Source organism: Struthio camelus, chromosome 1, assembly GCF_040807025.1.
Source record: "Struthio camelus isolate bStrCam1 chromosome 1, bStrCam1.hap1, whole genome shotgun sequence".
NCBI lineage: Eukaryota > Metazoa > Chordata > Aves > Struthioniformes > Struthionidae > Struthio > Struthio camelus.
This window is the reverse complement of record NC_090942.1, coordinates 91,114,804-91,136,280: the sequence shown is the minus strand read 5'-3', so window position 1 is coordinate 91,136,280 and position 21,477 is coordinate 91,114,804. Positions and strand designations below refer to the sequence as shown.

The 21,477-nt window shown below is 41.6% G+C and overlaps 2 protein-coding genes across 5 annotated transcripts; one reads left to right on the top strand and one right to left on the bottom strand.

Annotated features, from left to right (window-relative positions):
- Positions 1-1,858: 1,858 nt before the first annotated feature.
- MIX23 (mitochondrial matrix import factor 23) lies at positions 1,859-12,135 on the bottom strand. Of its 4 annotated transcripts, none has more exons than XR_011138812.1 (5): positions 11,952-12,077; positions 10,508-10,633; positions 9,797-9,943; positions 5,711-5,866; positions 1,859-2,152 (listed from the first exon to the last, which is right to left on the bottom strand). XR_011138812.1 is itself a non-coding variant. In XM_068931093.1 (5 exons), exons 1-5 carry the CDS (start codon positions 12,000-12,002, stop codon positions 2,102-2,104), a joined length of 435 nt encoding a protein of 144 aa, XP_068787194.1. In that variant the 5' UTR covers positions 12,003-12,135; the 3' UTR covers positions 1,859-2,101. The 4 variants fall into 4 exon arrangements, 3 of the variants coding, with proteins under 3 accessions (XP_068787194.1, XP_068787197.1, XP_068787195.1); XM_068931093.1 differs by having other exon boundaries at positions 5,807-5,866; positions 11,952-12,135; XM_068931096.1 differs by having other exon boundaries at positions 5,807-5,866; positions 10,508-10,677; positions 11,952-12,029.
- On the top strand, positions 12,071-20,652 carry FAM162A (family with sequence similarity 162 member A). Its single transcript, XM_068931092.1, has 5 exons — positions 12,071-12,221; positions 12,988-13,113; positions 15,509-15,617; positions 18,526-18,634; positions 20,398-20,652. Exons 1-5 carry the CDS (start codon positions 12,206-12,208, stop codon positions 20,491-20,493), a joined length of 456 nt encoding a protein of 151 aa, XP_068787193.1. The 5' UTR covers positions 12,071-12,205; the 3' UTR covers positions 20,494-20,652.
- Positions 20,653-21,477: the final 825 nt, after the last annotated feature.

Here is a 21,477-nt window from a genome sequence, read left to right as displayed (position 1 = left end):
TTTGGCTGTATATTCAAAAGGAAAATAGTACCAGTATTTTTTTCCATTGCTTTCTCCCAACTAGTGCTGAGCTAGCAACACTTTCTGCGCTACTGTAAAAAATTCTGACATCACATCCATGTCACGGGTGACTTTTCACAGCATCTGCTTAAGTGAAGAACTTTTCCCACAGCGGCTGAGCAAACATCTGGTTGGATAAAGGAGGACAGTGATTAATTCTCATTACAGACTCAAGTTTCTACAAAAATACAGCACAAGCTTAATTATCTCAGGCATATTGATGCCAACCCTACACACGCTGTCACAAGTTTATATCATAAAACTGCCTCAAAAGCAGAATTTGTTTCCAGGACTGTAGATCCAGACTGCTGAGAGAACAAAGATTTTTAAAAATGGTATTAGAGGCCAGTATTAGAATAGCAACTTTGATATCAAAATTGATCATTCTGAACATCTGTTTAGCAGACCACCTATTGCAGAAGCTAGGTTCTTGGCAAATCTGAAAGCCCACAGTTCTGAGCAGTATTGGACTTCTACTTTGCTTAATAAAAAAAAAAAAAAACACAGATAAACAATTGTAAGAATGCGACAGCTGAGGAACAAGTGTGTTTACTGCTTTCAGTCTTACAGAAAAAACGGATGAAATACTTCAAGAATGAGACAAGAACTCTAACCGGGGTAAAGTTCTGCTGAGGGCAGTTGCACTGCAGTACCTTGAAAAAACCAACGGTTTGAACATTAGTATTTACGTCGTCAAAGAAATAAATATTTTTCTGTCTCCTTCTCAAAGAAAGAAAGTGAGACTATATGACACCACAAGTACCCTGCCACCTAAAAATAACAGCCACCAAGCAGCCCAAGAGTCTGTACTGGATGACAGCTATAAAACAGATGACCTTACGCAGATCACTGCTAGCTTGACAGTGAGACAGGTAAATTCCTCCAGTTACTTCCCATCCCCCATACATGCAAAGCATTTAAGGATGTGAGAGTACATAGTTATTTTAGTGGTGTAACTGAATTCCGAAGCGTTTGCAAGATGGAGCCTGTATTTTTAAGGTTTTGTTCAAGTTCAAAGGTTCTTAAAGACTTGAGAATATAAAACAACTGACAACCAAGCAGACCTTGTCACCACTAGTCATTTGACTGTCAGTCAATTAAAATTAGTAAATAATTAAAGATATAATTACAGCAATTTGGCTTTCCTCTTACTTATCCAGTTCTAAATGACGCTTCCTCTGCTGTATTACTGCAGGGGTGTTATACTCAACACTGTCTATATTCAACAGTATTGCCAGGTTCAGCAGTACCAGGTGTGCACAGTTATTTTCAGTTCAGATGCAATTCATCTATAGAAATGATTTTAGAGATTCAGAAGAGACAAAATATGGGCATCAGACAGTTAACTCTCTCATTCCTGAATGCTGCACAAATACGTATTTTCACGTCCACGAAAGCGGTTTTAATCCTTACCATGTTATTTAAATAAAGAAAATCTAGAAATTGGTAACACAGACCAAAGGACAGCATTCAACAGATGCTCCCTGTTCGCACTGGGGGAACAATGACAAAATTGTATCTGCGTGCAACTTTAGAGCAATATTGCTGGTATTGACTAGCCCAAAATAACACTGGTAACTTCTTACCTTCATGGGTGCTGAGCCTATGCTTTCAAACCATTCTGCAACTTTATTTCCTTCTAAATTTTAGTAGCTTATCCTCTCCTAAAAGCATACATCCCAGCGAGCAACAGCTTAGGGAGAACACTGCACCCTCCTGCTCAGGGACAGTTTTCATTGTTTCTTCCTCTCTAGGGCTGCTGAAGCTTGAGCAGGTCAAGAAAGATGCCAGTTTCACATTCCATTTGAAAATTATTTTAATACTATAAAACTCATTTGTTCACATATTTTGTACAAAAGATGAGTTGTTTTTTCTTAATTACAGGAGAATCATTTAAACCTTGTGATTTCAGCTAAGTAGGTCCAAAACAAAACAAGGCTGGGTTCCACTGGTTCTGGAGGGTCCCAATACAGCTCACCCAACGTCTCTTTCCAGTTTTGCTCTCATGATTATGGACCATCTTGACAGAAAGCACATCACATCATTGGCTCTTTGGAGGCTTGTAGTGAATTCGGCAACGCTCATTAAATACCTGAGACATCAAAATAAAAGAGCAAAAGTGAATCAGTCCTTGTCCGGCAGATGACCGGAACTTCACAGCTAGAACCAGCAATTATCTCTTCACCTAGCCTCCATCTCAGGCTGCCCAGCCCTGCCCTATCAACAATTGGTACTTACCAAGGTTTCTGTCTCCGATTACCTTCTCTACAGGCTTTAGTGAATCCAAAACTTGCCTGGTGCTAGGAGACTGCATACTGCTAGAAGTGCTCACCCTCAGATAAGGCAGATCTATAATGCTGGTGATTTGTCTTTATCAAAGATACTGAGGCTTTTTTTTTTTTTTTTAAGAGGCAGGAAATTATGAGTAGTATTATATATCCTGACCAGCTGTGTTAAGTTCACTACGGCATTCAGATTTGGACACTGCAGTCTTCTCTTCCCGAGAAACCCATTTTACATTGTTCTGAGAGCTAACAGGAGGTACAAATGCTCTTGGAAGCCCTGTCCATAATATTAATTATTTGACTGCAGGTGCTGATGTTGCCAGCATTCCTATGCAAAGGGCACATTGCTTTTGCCTCACCTTTGACACCTCCTGTGCATAGAATTTAGCACACAAAACTAGTGACCGAAGATAATTATCATTTAGCTTGAACTGCAGGCCTCAGCAGGTGGACTGCTTACCATAATGACAGCCAATAGACATGATTTAGTCCAAGTAAAGCAGTTTGAATCAAAAACACAAAGCACAGGCTCACATCAAAGTTACAGGTGCTCTTTACTAATGATTTAGATATTGTTTTGGCTCCAAACAGCACCCAGCGCATGTCCTGAAAAGCGACAAGAGCACCACCTACCACCAAGTTGAGGCACTGGCACAGCTGTCAATTCCATCACTAGCACTCCTGCAAGAGCGTGTTTTGCCAAGCTATCTGGACAACTTTCAGATCCAAATGCCTTTGCTTTTCAAGATACAAAATTACATGAGCTATCCCGTAGGTTTAACATGCAAAGTGACTGGTCTTGTAAGTTTGGGGAAATCATGCTTCACTTAAAATACATTATTTTAAACCAAATCTTCCTAGAATTCTCCACTTCCACAGCTCATCTCCTTACTCAAAGGAACTTCAGCAAAAGCTTGAAGCTTGCAGCCTGCAATACTTTTAGAGTCGATTCTTCAGAATTTTTTTTAAAACTTAATTTTCAACTTATTTTCAACTTTAAGATATTTTAAGAGACAGACATATATTGTGAACTGCCTCATATTGCAAAAAAACATAAAAGTTGTGATGCAAGTTCTTTCACAACCCTGCCCTGTTATGTACACACATAAAACGGACACCCCAGAAGAGTTAAGAGTGTGTAAGACCTGAGATCAGAAAAGTGACAAAAGGAAGCTATAGAAATTAAAAGTCATAAAGGTTTCCCATTCAGAAGCATTCTAGTACTTAGCAATTGCATCATTTTTGTCCATGGTTTGTCAAAGATATTTTAGAAGCATGTATATCTTAAAAGGGTACTGGAAATACTTCAAAACACTGTCTGGCTTTCTCATATCAAACAACATAGTCTTCCAAGACCAGTCTTCCAAACAACCAGTCTTCCAAGAAGCTTCCAGCTTGCTATCACACAAACTTTTTTTTAAAAAGAGTCTTTAACAGGTTCCTCAGACTCTGGAAGGAAGATCAATACCGCAAGCTTATTAACACTACCTCCTCCTTTTAGTATCATCCACCCCCAGATCTCAGTGTGTCACTCAAGGTGGTTAACTCTTAAGAGTCTACCTGTGAAGAGACTCTACTCTCGGTTTTTTGGACAGGAAAAACAGTAGGGTACTGAGACACCTTAAAATTCATGTTGCTATGCATAAGTGTGATTTTGCTGCCTTTATGTATTAATACAAAACACTCCTGTGATGAATTCCAGAGTAGAGGCAGCATAGAGAGAATACTTTTGAGTGTCTTGATTTGCAAGCCATTTCCTCAATCATATGCATTTCTATAAAGCAGCATCTTTTTGTATCTACTATTGTTAGAGCTACCCAGGTTAAATATTTTAAAATAATATTTTTTCTCATCTGATTTTTCCAAATAGCTTTGGGTGTGTTAGGGTTAATCTAAATATATAAGCATACTTGCCAACCAAAAGTCTTTAACACTAAAAGAGAGCTGAGATCCTCACATGCAAACCAACAACCACTTCTATGTAATAATTTGTATTGCTGCAGTACAACTATGACAGGGTCTAATTCCTTTAATGAAATAATATTTTTCACAGACAGATAAATGAGACCTCAGCTATGCTTACAGAGGGAGGCAATAGCAGAGATGGAGATAAAACCCAGAAGTATTGGGTCTTCAAGCCCTTCTCTAAACATCAGTTCGCAGCAGGCCAAAATATCCCTGTGCCACGTGCATACCTCACTACATAGAAACAAGATGTTCGCCAGCTTCAGGAAGGAAAAAAAAAGAATTAAAACTACTGACTACTGACATCAATGCTAAGTTTGGTGCCAACAGAGCTCTAGGCTGGTACCTTTAGAACAGAGATACAGTGATGGGGCAGGACGGGGTTGTGTGTTCTGGGGTGTGTGTGTGGGGGGGAGGGTTGTGTTTTTCTTGTTTGTTCAATTTTTAATAAATAAATAAATCAGATACCAGAGTCACCACGAAATGTTTGCTACTGGCTGTTGAGGTTGTGGTGTTACACAGTCATATCCAAGCTGGCTTTAAATTATTAAGCTTAATGCCATGGTTAGCTTTTTAAGACAACACAGAGGCAGTACTGTCTGCAAAACATACCTGAGAAACTTTGCAAACATTCCTCTATTCACGCAGCATTGAGCTGCACTGTAGTGACTAGACCTCCAAGAATACACAAGATTTAAAGCTGTATTGCATTTACACTGACGGGATCTAGGGGACTAAAATCCTGAAGTAGAGATCAACAAGGGAACTGAGGACAGTATTAGCTATTTGCAAAGATCACTTTCACATTTAATGAGGGAAAAAAGGATATTTATCCAGTACTGAAAGCTGTAAACAGCTACAACAGACCAGGAGAGGATGATAGAAGTGAAACGCTGCAGTAACACAACACAGCCACCTCAGAATCTAATTTCAGGGTTAAGATCACTTTATAACAAGACTATCTGAGGCCATCAATCCAGAGGTTGATCTGACATCTCCACTGACATAGGAGAGCAAAAACAAAACTGCCCTTCCCACCAGGGAGCACCAGCCCAGGCCTGCAGAAGCTCCATTAGAAAAAGGTCCAACTTTTATAGCGCAACTCTCCTCTGGCCTCTGCTCAGAAGGCCAGTCAGAACCAAACACAGCTGTATTTAAAAGACTCGTCCCTCTGACAATGGGAGAAGCCCAGGAAAGCTTTACATACAGGCCACCATGGAGAAATCTGAGGTCCTCAGCTGCTGAGAAAGGCCAAGACCTTCCTCCCTCCTAAATCAGCCACTTTTTTTTTCCTCTGCAGTGCAACTGAAAAGCTTTGATCTTTGCACCCAGAGCAGGGAAGATGACAGACCTGAAGTATTTCCCCCCAAACTGCCCTCACTTATTTCTAATTCACTCGCCTCATAAGGCGCCAGTCTCACACCTCCAATGCAGGGCTGTTTGTTCAAACCAATAGGACAGAACAATCACCACTTTTTAAAATGACTGCTGAATACCTTCCAGCTTCTGTCGTTTACCACTTCTTCAACATTCAGCTCCGACTGCATCAATTTCAACTGCAGAAAAGAGCATATAAAGAAAGAGGTTACAGTCAAACAAGCCTCCCTGCAGCCTCCAGTATTCACTACCATTGCAGCTTTCTTGATCAAAACCCCAGTATCAGGTGTGCGTGCTCTCTGATGGGGGCAGACTGAAGGGCATAACGTACAATCACCTGAAAGTGTGGTTCTTCCAGTCAGCCAACGCTTAAGGCAGATCAAAGCAGTCCATATGGGGTGTGGGGAAGGGAGACTTGCAATATACGTCTTCTGGCAGAAGCAGCTACTGCTTACCGATGCTTCGTTCTTCACTGAAAGTTGCCCATTTAGATTTGCTAGCAATTAACTGATTAACCCTAATGGCTTCGCAGACAAAAATAACTAGGCATCCTTCAAACACTCAGCACAGGGAATGCCAGTGCTAGGGTCAGCTCTGCAGCCTCGAGTTCTCATTCTTCCACATATGCATTATCAGAGTCAGGTAGGAAGCTGGTAGCAAATCCAGGACTGAACACATAGCTCTCAGATTCTGGAGATAGGACTAGGCTCATTAAGAGATTCCCTCCACTTCCTTTGCTGTCTAGTCTGTGCAGCGGCCAACAAAGGGTCTGTGGGAACAGATCCCAAGTGCCATGCTGTCTGAACCAGTCAGTATGGTATGCAACCACAGTAGGACAAATCGGGTTTACACAGATGCAAGAGCTCCAACAAAAGACACCACAACAAGCAATTCCTGAGCGCTCTCATGAGCGGCATGAGAATCTCTTTGCTTAGCATCTATTAGGAACTCCAAGGGGCACATGCAATGGCTTCAGACCCGAGCTAATTTGACTCCGCCATGAGGTTCCAAAGCAGCAGCAGAGGATTTGAGAACCTCTCTGCTCTTTATGCCTACATTTGTTGCAACACACTAAGGATCAGAGTAACTCCATTCTGAACACTTCATTCCAATGAGAGAGTTGGTGAACAGGTGCAAACCCACCAAGCAATCCCATGGAGAACCTTCCAGGCAGGACATCCGGACACACACAGCTAATACAGTTGTTGGATGAACTTTTACCTACTCAAGAGGACTCCAAACTGTGAAATAACAGCCCAGCATTAACAAGGTGGCCAGTTGACCAAGATTAGTCTCAACAAAATAACCTCTCAGGAGATCTTTCGCATTTCAAAGCGAGCTTCTTTCTACGTTAAAAGCTGCTTACTTAAAAAGAATTTGTTTAATTTTCACATGCTGAAAAGATCGGGGGGGGGGGGGGGGGGGAGTCTTGATGGAAAAATTTGCTTGGGACTTGGGTTAGTAGATGTAGAGAGGTGGGTAAAACTACTTGAATTTCCAGCACCCACTGATCACAGCCGGGCAGCTTCTTCACTTGCAGCATAAGGCTTTCAGCTTAAAATACAGAATTTAAGTGCACATCTGCAGAGCACTGGCTTCATAAACCACTCTGCTGTAACAGGGCCATCATGACAGGCATGGGCATTTTCCTTCCCACGCTGTCAAATGACTTCTTTTAAAGATACTAGTCTTTCTGGTTTGACTAGGTATGGGTTAAAAAACAAAGAGAAGAATCCAAATATGGACAATCATCATCACTCTTCTCAAATTTTCCCCAAATAATTAAGGCAGGTATAAAGGATTTGTATAGGCAGCACTCAAGGACCTCTCTAGAAATTAATGCCAAGTTTTAGGAAAGATCCACAGGGCTGGAAGATACAAACTGGTTTATAATTGTCTAAACTGTCGTATTAACTGCCTTTGATATCAGGCCTAAATAAAACTAGTATTTTAGCCTTTTTCTTAAAGTTGCATACCAGAACAGCAATATAATTAATCAACATGAATATACACACAGTTGTTTTGGTTTTTTTTAAAACATATCTTAACATTTTAACAAGCCCTACCAATTTGCTTGATAAAGCTATTAATGATTATGCTCTATGCTTTAGATTTCCAGAATTTATTCGGTTAGATATTTTATGACATGTTATTTAAGAAAACTAAGATGATGCAAAATTAATGTAATAATCAAAAGGTACTTTTCTGTAAGCAGACTACAAAAACTGACTCCTAGCCCCACAGAACTCCAATTATTTAATTGATGGCCCAGAAGATGTTGCTTTGGACAAATTCCTCCAGTTTCATTCATCAACAGAATGAAAGCAGCATAAATAACAAGACAAAACAGATCTTTATTGCAACCAAAAAAAAATATGCATTTGAAAAGCATAATGGTGTGCACAAAAAAAACCCACATCATCTCACAAAGGTCCAAATGCAGATTAGAGGTTATTTGACCAAAGGATTTCCGAGGCGCTCCCAAAACATGGATTGCTTTTAACATTTTAAATTGCTACTAATTATTAAGCATTGTGGTTGTGGTCCTCTGAAAGGTTTTAGCGATAGGTTTTGGGCTACAGAACTCAATGATTCAAAGAATCAGTCCCACAAACAAAAATCACAGAAAACGTTAGGTTTCCATTCTGGTTTTTCAGACCAATATGGATGCTTGTTAGAAGTTCTGTAAGCGACGCTTCAAGGACAAAACCACTTGCCTGTGGCCTGGTTCTTTAAATCTGAGTTCATGATGGAGCACTTCTCTGAACAACACCTGTTGAACAATTCACTCACTTAAGGGCCTGAGAAAATCAGATGCTGGTCCTTGAACCCTTGAGTTCAAATCACCTCCTCAGGAAGCTCTTCAACTACAGCAGCATCAGAGCTTCAACTGCTCTTGGATACAGGGGCAACAACAGGCTTCTCTTGCAAGTACAGTTTGAAGTGGGTTTTGAGGAAGTTCAGCACCACAAAAAAACCAAAGTTTCAGGACCATCCACCTATCTGTTAAAGTCCTACAACACTATAGCAGCGAAAGCTGTACCTATGATACAGTGCCCTGATATGATGGTGGGAAGTCTGGCTATTACAAGAACAGTCGTTATATTGGAAACTCAAAGACATGAGCTTAGAAGCCCTGGCTGAGACAGTCCTCAACTGAGGAAGGCTCACTAAACTGCTGAAGGCAGCAGACATAGCCAGCCAGTGTATGCAAAAGGGCAAGAAGCAAATAAATAGTCTTATCTGGCGTGCGCTTCAAGCATATGGAGGGGGAAAACTGAGAAATGCAAAACAAACACAAGACGTGTCTGAAAGAGAATGCCTACCGAAACCAACGGGACAGTTCACGTTCTGCTAACCTCCTCCTAGAGCAGTATCCTTTTCCCTACAAAACAGGCTCTGGAACAGAGCTAGAAACTCCAGAGGGGTTCCCTTCTCCGTTTCTGAAATTCTGCCTTGCAACTGTACTGTTCACTGCTGACGAAGTACACTTTCTGTCCTCTCTACAGCCTTCAGTCTTAGAGGCCAGACACTGAGAGGGGTGCACATGTTAAAGTTCCTTATGCAACCATCACAATGCACTCAAAAAAATTCCAAGAAATACTGAGCAACAACAACAACAAAATGGTTAAGTGGAATTTACGGTTGCCTGGCAGCTCATTCTAGACAATGAGGACCCTGATTAACACACTGTGTGATAAAGATGCTTCCCAAGGTGATAACGGAAAGGCACAGCTTTAAGGCTGTGTACTTCTGTGGTGCAAGACACCCACATAAAGCGCATATTTCATTATTTTCTAGTGTTTGCATCTTGGCACTGCAAGTTTGGCACTGCATATCTGCAGTTTGCCAAGACACTAGTTTTCACAGAGCTAAAAAGGAAAGAGGAACCACCAGGCATTTTGAAGGGAATAAACAAGTTGTAGTACTGTATGCTAAGTGGTGTTAGTCAGTGAAGACTAGGGTCCACCGTGGTGAAGCATGCATGCTTTTCTATTGTATTTGTGTAGAATGCACCTCAGGTTCTCTCCACCAGGGAGGTCAGTCCCTTTGGGAAAGAAGCTCTCTGCTTCCTCCCTGAGGGATCTCTGACAAGCTCCACCACTCACCTTCGTCTGCTCTTTCCTGAGTTGCTTTAATAATGCTATGTCATCCTGGGCCTTTTCCCTCTCTTCTCTGAGAGTTTTCACTACACTGGAAGTTTGAGCGATGCAGCTTTTGATGATTCTCTCTCTGCTGGTGTGAGCCTCCATCAGCTGATTAGGGGAGACAAAAAAGTCACAGCACCTAGTTCAGTGATCCAAGAGAATAAAAACCTCTGCAATGCAAGTTTAAGAGGCAAGACTTTCAGAAATCAAGGTACCGCTGTGCCTGTAGATCTCCCTTTGTCTCTCTATAATCCTTATGCTGAGAATTAACACTGCTTAGAGCAGTAGCTACCAAGTTGACCTAGTGGTATCAAATAAAAGCAAAGATACGCATGAACAGGAAGCTCTGAAAGCAATGCAAAAGTGTGCTAGCACCCGTTTTTACATTAAAGCAATGGGCTGGGCTAACACCATCCACTGAAGTCTGAAATACATCTCAAAGGATAGGTATTGCAGAACAAATGAATACTCCACATGGCTTTATAGTGAAGTAGCTTTTACATGCGCGTGGTTTAGCTACATAGAGAAGTCAAGCATGCCAGCTATGGATACATAAAGCATGGTGGATCAAGTCAGTTGTTTCCTAGGAGGCAGAGAATGCCCTGCTTTAGTGGACACCGCATGTAACAAAACATCAGGGAATGAGTGGAAGTTAAAGGAACAGACACTTACAGACTGGTAGAGCTCTTTACATGTCTGGCTGGCATCAATTTTCCCTACAAAGGAAGCTGTTGGAATTGTAGTGTTTAATTCATGGACGATTCTGTCATCGATCGTCCTCATCACCCTGAGCAACTCCTGTATTAAAAAAAATCCTTGCTTATATCTCTGACAACAGGGTACTGGAAGAAAAAAATTGCACGATTAAGTCTTTTAATAGAAAGTAGAAAGTAAAATAGAAAGTAAAGGTAGATCATTTAGAAACAGCAAAACACCCCAGGCCAACCACAGTCTCCACATGCAGGGAGTATTTGCTGCAATCCAATTAGTTGCCTTAGTAGCAAAAGCCAGAGGGAGAGAGAAAATGAGGTGCATTTGAAGAACTAAAACCTCCCTAAAATCTTCTCCCCCTCCTGCCTCCCTCCCCAGCAGCGGGACCACAGTCTCATTTATTTTCTCAGAAACAAAACCAAACGGCTTCTCAGAAGGCAGCCAGGGCAGCATTTTCCCCACACACCGTTTCCAGAGCTCCATCAGCACTAACGCTTACAAGAAGGAACGGAAGAAACAGGAGACTGCAACCAAACAGCAAATGCATAATAAAAAGAACACATTTTTAAGCACTTTAGCGAAAAATAAATAAAAGAACAGCAGCCACAGCCTATGTAGTTCCTGTTCATACTGCTGAATGTACTTTTTTTTTTTTTAACTTTTTTTTAAGGAATACCAAATATACAAGGGAAAAGGAGAGGTGTGATCTAGATGCGGAGTTGCTCGTTTCCCGGGCAGAGCTCCTGCGCTATACAATTAGGCACGCTCAGAGCTGGACAAACGAGGCCTCGCCGCTCGTCTGCCTCCGTTTAAGTACGGTACTTTCTGAACAGCGGGGCAGGCATGCTCGTGCATGGACCTTACTAAATACCTGTAGCTGGGGGGGGGGGGGAAGGGGGGAAAAAAAAGAAATTCTTTTTAATCTTGGGAAGAACATGAGGGTTTTGATGATACTACACAATTCAAAGACCGTTTTTGGAGAGAGGCAAGCACCTCGGAGGCTTCAAGATGGGGGGCGGGGGGGGGGGGGAGAAGGGAAGGTATTTTCAGAATACGCTGGCCGCGCACCGCCCGGCGGGCAGCCCGCGCACCCGAGAACTGCCTTTAGCTCTCTCCGGGGGCGCCTCCACGCCGCGGGCCACGGAGGCGCCCCCCGTCGGCAGGACCGGGCCGACGCGAGCCGCTCCCGGGCGACCCCCGCCATTTCGCGCCCGCAGCCGGGGAAGAGGATGACCTCGTCCCCCCCTCCCCCCCGCGGCACGCGCCCCCACGTCCTCGCGCGCCGCGGCCGGTTGCCAGGCGACGGGTGCGCGCGCGCGCGCGCGCGGGGCTGCCCCCTCCCCTCGCGAGGGGAGGCGAGCGTGGGGGTGGGGGCGCCTCCCTCCGCCCGCCACGAGCGGGTTACCTGGAACTCGGCGAAGTCCTCACAGTTCGCGGCTCTGCTGGGCGCCGCCATATTGGAAAGGCCGAGGGCCGCGGCGGCGGCCAATCAAAGTGGGGAGAGCGGGATGACGCGGCGGGGAGGGGCGGGGCGGGGCGGCCGGGGGCTGGCGCGTGGTGCGGCGCGGGGCGCGCTCCGCCCCTGCCGCGGCCCCTCCCCCTCTCGGGGCGGGGTCGAGCGGTGACTTTGGGGCGCTCGGGCTCGGCCGCGGCGGCGCTATGTGGGGCCGCGCTGGTGAGTGACTGCGGCAGCCGGGCCGGGCGGTAGTAGTAGTAGTAGTAGTAGTGGTGGTGGTGGTGGTGGTGGTGGTGGTGGTGGTGGTGGTGGTCCCCCTACCCCTAGTGAGGGCTGTGTCATGTCGCCCGGGGCCCCGAGGTGGGCCGGGCCGAGGGCGCCTGGGCGAGCGGGGCCCTGGCGCAGTGGCGGGGCGGCGGTGGCGGCGGTCGGTCTCGGTCTCGGTCTCGATGGGGCCTTGTGGGCAGCGCAGTGGTGTTTCCGCGAGGAGAATTTGGGGGTTTTTTATTTTTTTCTTTTTCATTTTTTCGTTATGTTAACGGATTAGAGCTGCCCTCCCCGGGGTGCCTTTTCCTTTTTCTTGTTCGCCCTCAGGATGCGGCGAGGTCGGTAAACCGCTGGTGCGCGGTCCTCGAAATAGCCATGGCTAGAGCGCACCTGAAGCAGATGAGTGCATGAGTTCCTTGGAGCTGCGATGTGCCCTGTGTTTGAGAGGTGGCTTGTAGGCTGTCATCTTGCACTGCCGGTTTTCTCCGTGAGGTTAATAAGCAAGATGAGTGGCGGCTTACACAATCGAGTTTGAGTTTCTCCGTTAGACTCTGTTACAACCGCAATCTGTTGTCTCTTGCCTAGTATTAGTTGTGAACCTATTGTTTTTACTTCTAGTTTTCTCTTGTAAAAAATAAACTTTTGTTTCAAAGCTAGCGTTGTCACACTGCATTTTGAGTTAAGTTGGCCGCTTTGCTGCCTCTGCTTTCCCTTCCAGACTGGGCTGTCAAAGCGCTGGAAAGAAATGTTCCCTCAATCCTGCGGATGGCTAAAGGGATGGATCTGCAAATACAGAGAAGGCTTTGCAGCAAGCCCCGGGAAGAGAGTCAGCCTCAGCCACGGAGTAAGAGCTTTTGATAAGAGATCATGCTGTATTTGTAGAGGAGTGCTTGAGCAGTTCAGTGTTTCTGAAACATTGTATCTTTTATCTCAGAGAAAGTGCTGGTGGTTTGAAAGGCCAAGACCAATGATGAAAACGTCATGAAATGCTTAGATATCCAGGCTGTAATCATCTGAATGGGAATTTGGCTGAGATGTATGTTATTATGCCTGCTGTTGTGAGAAGGAATTTAATCTTTTGGTTAGACTGAAAAACTGAACATTAAAACTAGCAATAAGATTTTTATTTTCAGTGAAGCCTATAGTAAAATTTTCTTCTTGTGACAATAACACAGATTATGCTTTCTAGCAGGTCATTCGATCTTGTCTAATGTGCAGTCCTACATTGAGGCTCTTCAGCTGCACTCTAGAACCAGCTATTCCACCCCTACATAAAATACTGATGTCTAGGAACATAATACTATCTAAAGTACTTCTGCAGTTTTTCACACTAGAACCAGCTCCAGCTATATCGAAAACTGATTATGCCCTGCAGAAGACAGTCTGAATCATTGGCTTAGTTGATATTTAAGGGAAGGTCAGATACAGTTCAGTTCATGAAACGTTTTGGTTGCTCTAGATGGGACAGCTATGATGCTCTAATCAGAATTCCTGTATAACAGGTTACCTTCTTACCCGTCGATGCTAGATAAAAGGAGCATACAGGTTTGAAGCATTTTACATACAACTGTGTTAAAAACATAGTACATCTGTACTTGGTAAGTCTAAAGGTCTCTTTAACAGTGTCGTGTCTCCAGGAATGGACAGTAAAGGAAAGAAAGCCCTTAGGTTTTTGCAGAGACCATCTGGAACGGTGGCCAACAGCAAGTATCTAAGGAAAAGCACAGAAACAGGGCAAATTGTTTAGTGTTTCTTTCCTAGACTGCTGTCCCAGCCACCAGTGAAGTTCTAGTCCTCAGCAGAGGTGGCACCTTTGTGTTTAATGGCCCTCCACTGGGTTTTTCTGTTGTAAATTTTCCCAGTTTCCTGAAGCTGTGTGTGTTTTTAGCATACAAGTCCTGTGAAAAGGAGTTCCTCAGCTGAACTGTGCTATGAGAAAACAAGTAGAGTCTTATGTTTGGTTTTGAACTTGGTATTTGTTATCTTCAGTCTGATATTCCTTTATTCAATACCCTTATAACACAGGAGCTGTTTTTTGTAGTCCACCCTCTCCATGCTGCTTAACGACTCGGCAGCCCTCTATTGTGCTGAAGGAGGCTTCAATTACTGCTTTTCTCCACTGAAGACTTTTAGTCTGTTAAGTGTTTCTTATATAGAAGCCATTCCATACCTGTGATCATCCTTGTCAACTTTCTCTGTACCTGTTCTAGTTCCAATATAACGATTTTTGAGATGAAGGTTCAGTATTTCATGTGCTCTTCAAAATGCTGGTGACATGGTTTTATACAATGGCACAATGATGCTTTTGTGTTGGTCTGTGCTCATTTCCTAATAATTGCTAATATGCCATTTGCCTTTTTGGCACTGAACGTTTTGTTGAAATGCTCTGCGAACCCCCAAGGACTAATTCCCCAGCAATAATGGCTAGTTTAGAGGCTGTCTTTTTGCATGTAAACTGGAATTGCTTTTCTTATATGTACTGCTTTATATTTATATGCATGGGATTTCACTGCCTCAGTTGTTGACTCAGAATTAAGAAGCAGCGCTTCCCATTCAGCCCTCTTCTCTGTTTCTGAATAACTTAACTGCTGTAAGCAAATTATCTGTCCACCCCATTTCCCAGATCATGTATTAATCCACTAAACAGCACAGATCTATGCAGGATGCATCCGATTGTTTAAAAAAAATAAAGCCAAACCTGTTGACATTTGCACTGTTTACTATATTTTAACAGTACGTTATGTATGGAAACCTTCCACTTTTATATTTTGTATATGGAGGTTGAAAGATGGAGGTGAAAGTTAAGGGTTTAATCTTTGTCTACTGGCATCTGGTTGCTTGTACCTCCAGATGAGAGAAAAATCTTACACTCCACGATAAACTTAAATTCTGTGATGTTCTGGTGCAGCATATTGGATTTTTTTTTTTTTTCAGCAGTTCCATTTGGTATTTTAAACTAATAGTAAAATCACAGCATTTTAGGAAGCTTATTTATTGGAGCAGGTTCTGTAGATTTATTATTGCAAATATACAGGCCTTGGGTAAGATTTAGCTTCTGTTACATGGCCTCAGTTTACTACATGCTCGCTGGTTCTCAAAACTGATTATGCAATACTCTTTTCTTGTTCCCTAACCAACTTTAGCAGTCATACTTTAAAATGTGCATCGCTCAGCCAAACTGGTTTAATTATAGTTATGGCAATTCAGCTTCTCTGTGTGTTGTTATTTGTTTGTAATAGGTCGATCTACTTTAAGGGTACCTGGACACAAGCCTACAGACTGGGAGAAAAGGTTTTTGTTGTGGGCAGGCCATGTCAAAAAAGCAGAGGATATACCAGAGACTGTCTCGTAAGTGCCAGTTTTGAAGCTGTAAAGGAGACTGTCTACCCAGGAATGAGTTATTTGAATGCAACTCCAGAATAGCTTTTCTTAAAGGGGAATGGGTTTTCACAGCTGAAAACTACACAGACCTGAGGAAACTTCTGATTTTGCCTCAGGGTTTTAAAATCTTATGCTATTGTGATTGCTGTACCATCCTGTAGATAAGGGAACCTGGGCAGTTCTTTATTGTGGAGATATATTCCTTTTGATTTTTTTTTTTCTGAAGGGAAGACTGACATCTAGCAGTTGTTTTAGTAGAAAAACATCACAAATCAATTATTTTCTATTCTGCTTCCAATCAGAAAAGCTTTAGACAAACATTAAAGTAAGCTTTTTCTAGTGTTTTTCTTACTATGTCAAAGTCTACTGTTTTATGGAACTTTCATGACATAATTAAAGAATTAACTGAAACAGTATCATTTGAAATACTTATTAATGAATGTCCAGAGGGCTGGAGGTTCCTAATAAATAGTAGAAAAGCTCCCTAATGGAAAATAAAACATTGTCAAAACTTTCCTGTTGCTGGCAGAGTCCTAATATCAGTGCTTTGCTTTGTGCAGGGTGTGGGAAATAAAACTGGCCGTTCTAGTCTGGCTGTCTACATATTCTAAAATCAAGATCAATCTTAACATGCACACATGCATGCATACACACATACGTATGCACGGCAAGTATTGGTTTTAAAAACATTCCTGGTGGTAGGATAGTTATCTTTTAAATTATAATATTTTTGAGTGTGTGTGTGTGTATGTGTGTGTGTGTGTGTGTGTGTGTGTATATATATATATATATATATATATATATATATATATATATATAAAACAAAAAAAACCACACAGAGTCAACCTTATGCTACTAAGGTAAACAAATTATATAGCTGCCCTCTAAAGATACTTTATTTGTCTGGATGCATCATGTGGGAATTGAAGATCCACCTGTACACCTTATGTTTTTCTAAAATGTATCATAATGGATTAAAGATTATTTTTAAAAAATTACTCAATTTTGCAATAAATCACTTGTTTTAATTGCATTTGAAATACATAAAGGCTTAAATAATTAAAACCTATTAAAACTATGTCAGTCTGTATATTTTTGCATGCAAGATGTTTTGAAGAGTTATCAGACCGAGGGAAGTTATTGGCTGTGCATATAAAATCAAGATTCATTGGAAAGATAAACCAGCTTCTGATAAAAGCTGATTGTTTTTCAAAGTGTAGAGAGAATTTTCCTCCCCCTTCCCCCTGTCTTTTTTTAAGCAATTAGTTCAGCCAAAGTTGAGACGCTGATTGAGAATTATAAAAGCACGAAAGCTTGTTTTCCTATTCTAAATGGAGTAAGAATGGGGTATAAGGGGATGCAATGTAACTCAGTTATCTCAAAAGTTGTGGTAATCAGAAGTGACTCATTTATTGAGCAAAATAAATGTTTATTTTAGCCACTGAATTGAATTAAATTAAAATGCAAATAGTGTTCAGATAACTGCCTCTTTATCGTGTATATTCTAACAAGGTACTCAAACTAATAAAATTTTCTAAATGCTACCTCTGTGTATTTCAGCTTAATTTGAGTCTGCACCCACGTTGTTTGTCACAGATTATTAGCAAAAACAAATAACCTGGAAACTAAATTCAACTGCTAGTTCTGTGTTGGATTAAAGTATTCTCTATGATCAGAAATCTTATCCTCGCATCAATGCTCTGAAACCATGATCAAATCACCTCTTGCTCCTCCCTTCAAAAACGAGAGTATAATTTTTCCAGTGCTCAGGTCCTATGTGATTTTTACGACCTTGAACCACTGTAAAGCCTTCAGTATCCTTTCCCTCCCCCCTGCCCCAAGTACCAGGGTCAAAATGGGATAGAAGATTCCATAGTCACTGGTGTTTGTATATGGTGGTAGTCTCTCAGTTCTGTTAAATCTACTAGCCATGTTAGCTTTGACATATAATTACCTAGTTCAGTGCATTTATCCTTTCTTCATATGATGCTGCTGTTTTTCCAGTCATCTGTTATTTCTAGTATGCAAAGTTTAATCAGGGAGAATATTAGTTTTCCTTGAGAAGGGAATCACTGCTCCAAATTCTGCAAGGAGCATTAAATATACAGAATGTAGCTCTCTGGTTGTTGGAGAAAGCATTTGAAAACGCTGTACTTCATTGGCCCTTCTTGCACTGGTATCCCTAATACCAGCTGTAAATTTGCTGTAACTGCAATGTAATTTGGGTAGAATGATCTTCAGCATTTAACCCAACCTAAATGACTTGTTGATACTTTTAGCTCCTCTCATATTCAGCTGGAAGGCTTTAATGACTGATACTAAGGAGGGATAATAACTGCTGCTGTTGATGGAAAATGCATGTTTTTAAAATATGTTAAAATGTACTGCAGTTCAAATATGGGTGGGGTACTTATTTTCACAGATGTCAGAAGGTGGAGGTGAGCACAGACGGGCGTGAGTAGTAAGAAAAATACCATATAAGCAAGAGCATCCTTCTCTTTGCCGTCCTCCCCCAGTGAACATAAAATAAATATTAAAACTAATTTGACTGCAAGGCAAAGGAAGAAGGCTCTAGAATTTCAGTGGTCTAGAAAAGTAATATTCTCTGACAAATAAACTGAAAGTTAAAAAAGTTTGATATGTTTCCAGCTTTAACATCTTTTATGATTTTGATTAAGTATCTCCCAAGGAAGATGGGGATCAGGCTTTTCCATTCTTGTAAAGCCTTTTTTAATTTTTAGTGAAAAGAGCCAAGGACTGTTATTACACAAGATTATATAGATGGCATGCCAGGAGAGATCAAACAACTAGCCAACAGTTTATTTAGGTCTTTGATAATGAGTTTGTTTTTTTTTTTTTTCTTTTTTTCCTTGAGGATTGAAACAATCAGAGCAGCAAAGACCACACTGCGTGTGAAGTTCAGCTATGTAATGATTGCATTGACAGTAGTGGGCTGCGTAATCATGGTGATTAGAGGGAAGCAGGTAAGTACAGAATTTGGGCTTGTGAGCGGAAATGGAAATTCACAAACTCCTATGTTCCTCCTTTGGATTAGTAGTTAGTCTTGGTGGGTTTTTCCATTATATCACTGAGCAAAAATTAAAATGAGTCCTTCTAGTCTCTCAGAAACGACCCTCACCGATTAATTCCCAAGTCTTAAAAGGGTGATAATGCTCTTAGACTGCATATGCTTCCTTCAAAAGGAAAAAAAAATAGCCCTTTCTGTCATATGGTACTTAATTTTATCTTGCACAGTTTTAATTAATTTTGCTGAAAGGCTTCCAGAGTTTGAACAGAAAGAGACCCTCCTGTTCTGTGTATCCGGTAGGCAGTAAACGTTCTTTGGGCCAAATGAGATCCATACAATTCATTGTATGGACCTATTACAAATGCTTCTCTATGCACATACTGCAACATTCATAGAATTCATATAATGGAAGTAGCAAATGGGCATGTTTCTCCACATGCAGACTGTGAATTCTCAGGCTTTTTAAGCCATGGGGAGACAGTCCATAATAATTCTGTGCCCTTTAATTGCATTAGAAAATACTGTCTTCCTGTAGTTTTGATGGAGCAACTTTTCCCAAACTGCTATTGTTCATTAAATCAAAAAGCAGTGTACTTTATGGAAAAACTCCAAGTCCTATAGATGCTGAGCAGTCTTCGCTTGCATAGAATTTGGCATGAAATGCAAGAAGTTCAGCATGTGGTAGGACTAGGCCTATGGTTTCATGTGCATTGTATTAAGTGAGTAAGTGTAAAGTCTGAGGTTCCAACTGCAGCAAAGGTTAGTCATGCTTTAATTTTACATGTTTTTTTAACAGAGTTGGTAAAAGATTAACTTCCTAGTATTTCTGTAAAGAAATTAGGAATGCTTTTTTTGTGTACTGAAGCCAAGCTGAAAGCGCTCAGCAGCTTTAATCTCAAAGTCAAGGAACGTGAAAATAATTTGTGCAGCTTATTGTCATGTTGCTTTTGAAAAATGTATGCGGATAACAGAAACAGTGCTTTTAAGGATGACTGGAAGCAGAAAACCCTAGCTTAAAGCAGGGCAGAACCTTACTCGTATGCTGCCTTTCCCTCAAGGTACTCCTCTGATTACAATGTTCAGATCTTGTTTTTATAGACTGCGTGCTAGAGAAATTATACTAAAACTTGTTACTGAGACCCATTCCCAGCATTGTAAACTATTGAAGTGTGAAATTTCTATTTGTCAGCATTCCCTTTATCAAAGTGAAAAGGATGCAGCACTCTGAAACAAAATGGTTGACAGCTTTTTCCCTGGCTTTAGCGGAGAGATCAAGCACTGACACTTCCCAGCATATTTTCTTCTTATGTTTGAGTGGTATGAAAGGAAACAGTGGAAAGAGAGATTAGAAGCACAGCTGCTTTGGGACCTTTGCTTTCACAGCAGCTGGAATCTATTATATATAATTTTTTATTTGTTTCTAGTACCTCTTGACTTCTGAAGACCAGAGATCATCACTAAATACTCACCAGAAACACAGAATACATCTGCTATTGCCATTAACAGAAAGGCTTACTTTATTCCCAGAGACGTAGCAAGTTTAAGCCAAAAATAATTTCTGGATGTTTTATTTTAACCCTTTCTCTTCCTGGCATTAAAGTTGAGAGACCTGTGCGTTCGTAAGCGTAGGGCAGATATTTTGTAAAATACTGATTTAAGTTTCAACTCTGTTGTCCTTTAGATAACACTTTCTGCTCTTCCTTTGTCATTGTGTTGTAGGCTGTGAAAAGGCATGAATCTCTTACAAGCATAAACTTGGAGAAGAAAGCTCAATGGAGAGAGGAAGCTGCTCAGAGTACATCTGCTAAACCCTAGAAGAGGAGAAAAGAAAGAGACCAAGGACTGGGGAAGAAACAATGTCCTTTACAGCACTGGGAGGAGGATATAGTTGTATGTTCCCTGTATGTTAGTTCTGTACTTGCATTCAAGAAAGAATGAATACATTATCTTGTAACCATTAAAAACTGAAACATCTGTTTTCTTCCTGACAGCCTCCCACTTCCTCCAAATCCTCTTCCTCAAGGTTAGAGGAACAGGACAAGTAAAGAAACTGGATAGGCAGAATAGTTGTTTCCCCCATGTGCTATGCACAAGACTAGGTATCTTTTAAAAGACTTCTGGAGCCATACCTGTACTCTTGGTATCAGTCTCCTTCACCAAGTCTTATGCTCTTACTTACCACTTACATTAACTGGAACACCAAAGGAACAGTGCCTTTGGTTTCCACTCATACATCCATACTTGTACAAGTGAAAAAACTTTCACTGGACAGTCATCTGCTATCGCTATCTTGTAACCTGGGTACTTGACTTCTCTGGCTCCCTTCAGAAAGAAAGGGACTGTATGCATTCTGTATTATTACAGCCTGCCTGAAATATTCCATATGTTCCTCTTTGAGTAAGAGAGGACAAGTATTAGGGTAGACCTTGTGTCAGGAATAATTGTATGGCCTGCATTAATTATCATCAGAACGAGCAGAAGTCATTAGGAAATCTACTTGCTTGTTTTGGGTCCAATATATTCTAGCTACGTTTAAGTGAAAGATTACTTTTTGCAAAGAACTGCTGCCTTTGATAAAAAGAGGAGAGTGATAGTGAAGTGGTATTCCACAGAATCCATGTGTTGCAAGTGACGGCCTCTCAGTTTTTACACCAGAGTCAATAGCGAGAAAAAAATCCAAGCTAAGGGAATAGAGATTATTTGAAGGAATACTGAGCAACAGCTCGGATTTGCTGTTCAGAGGCACATGAGTGTCTGAGAAAGTGATTCAGGCATTTCCCGTTTCTGCTACTGAGCTTT

What these genes read in the sequence shown, in the direction of transcription:
- MIX23 (XM_068931093.1), bottom strand. Translation starts at nt 12,002, where the DNA reads ATGGCGGCGCCCAGCAGAGCCGCGAACTGTGAGGACTTCGCCGAGTTC. An exon ending in AGGACTTCGCCGAGTTCCAG is followed by an intron (nt 10,634 to 11,951) that starts GTAACCCGCTCG and finishes TTTTTAATACAG; the next exon opens with GAGTTGCTCAGGGTGATGAG. An exon ending in TCAGGAAAGAGCAGACGAAG is followed by an intron (nt 5,867 to 9,796) that starts GTGAGTGGTGGA and finishes TCTTTTCTGCAG; the next exon opens with TTGAAATTGATGCAGTCGGA.
- FAM162A (XM_068931092.1), top strand. An exon ending in GAGTCAGCCTCAGCCACGGA is followed by an intron (nt 13,114 to 15,508) that starts GTAAGAGCTTTT and finishes TGTTTGTAATAG; the next exon opens with GTCGATCTACTTTAAGGGTA. An exon ending in GATATACCAGAGACTGTCTC is followed by an intron (nt 15,618 to 18,525) that starts GTAAGTGCCAGT and finishes TTTTTCCTTGAG; the next exon opens with GATTGAAACAATCAGAGCAG.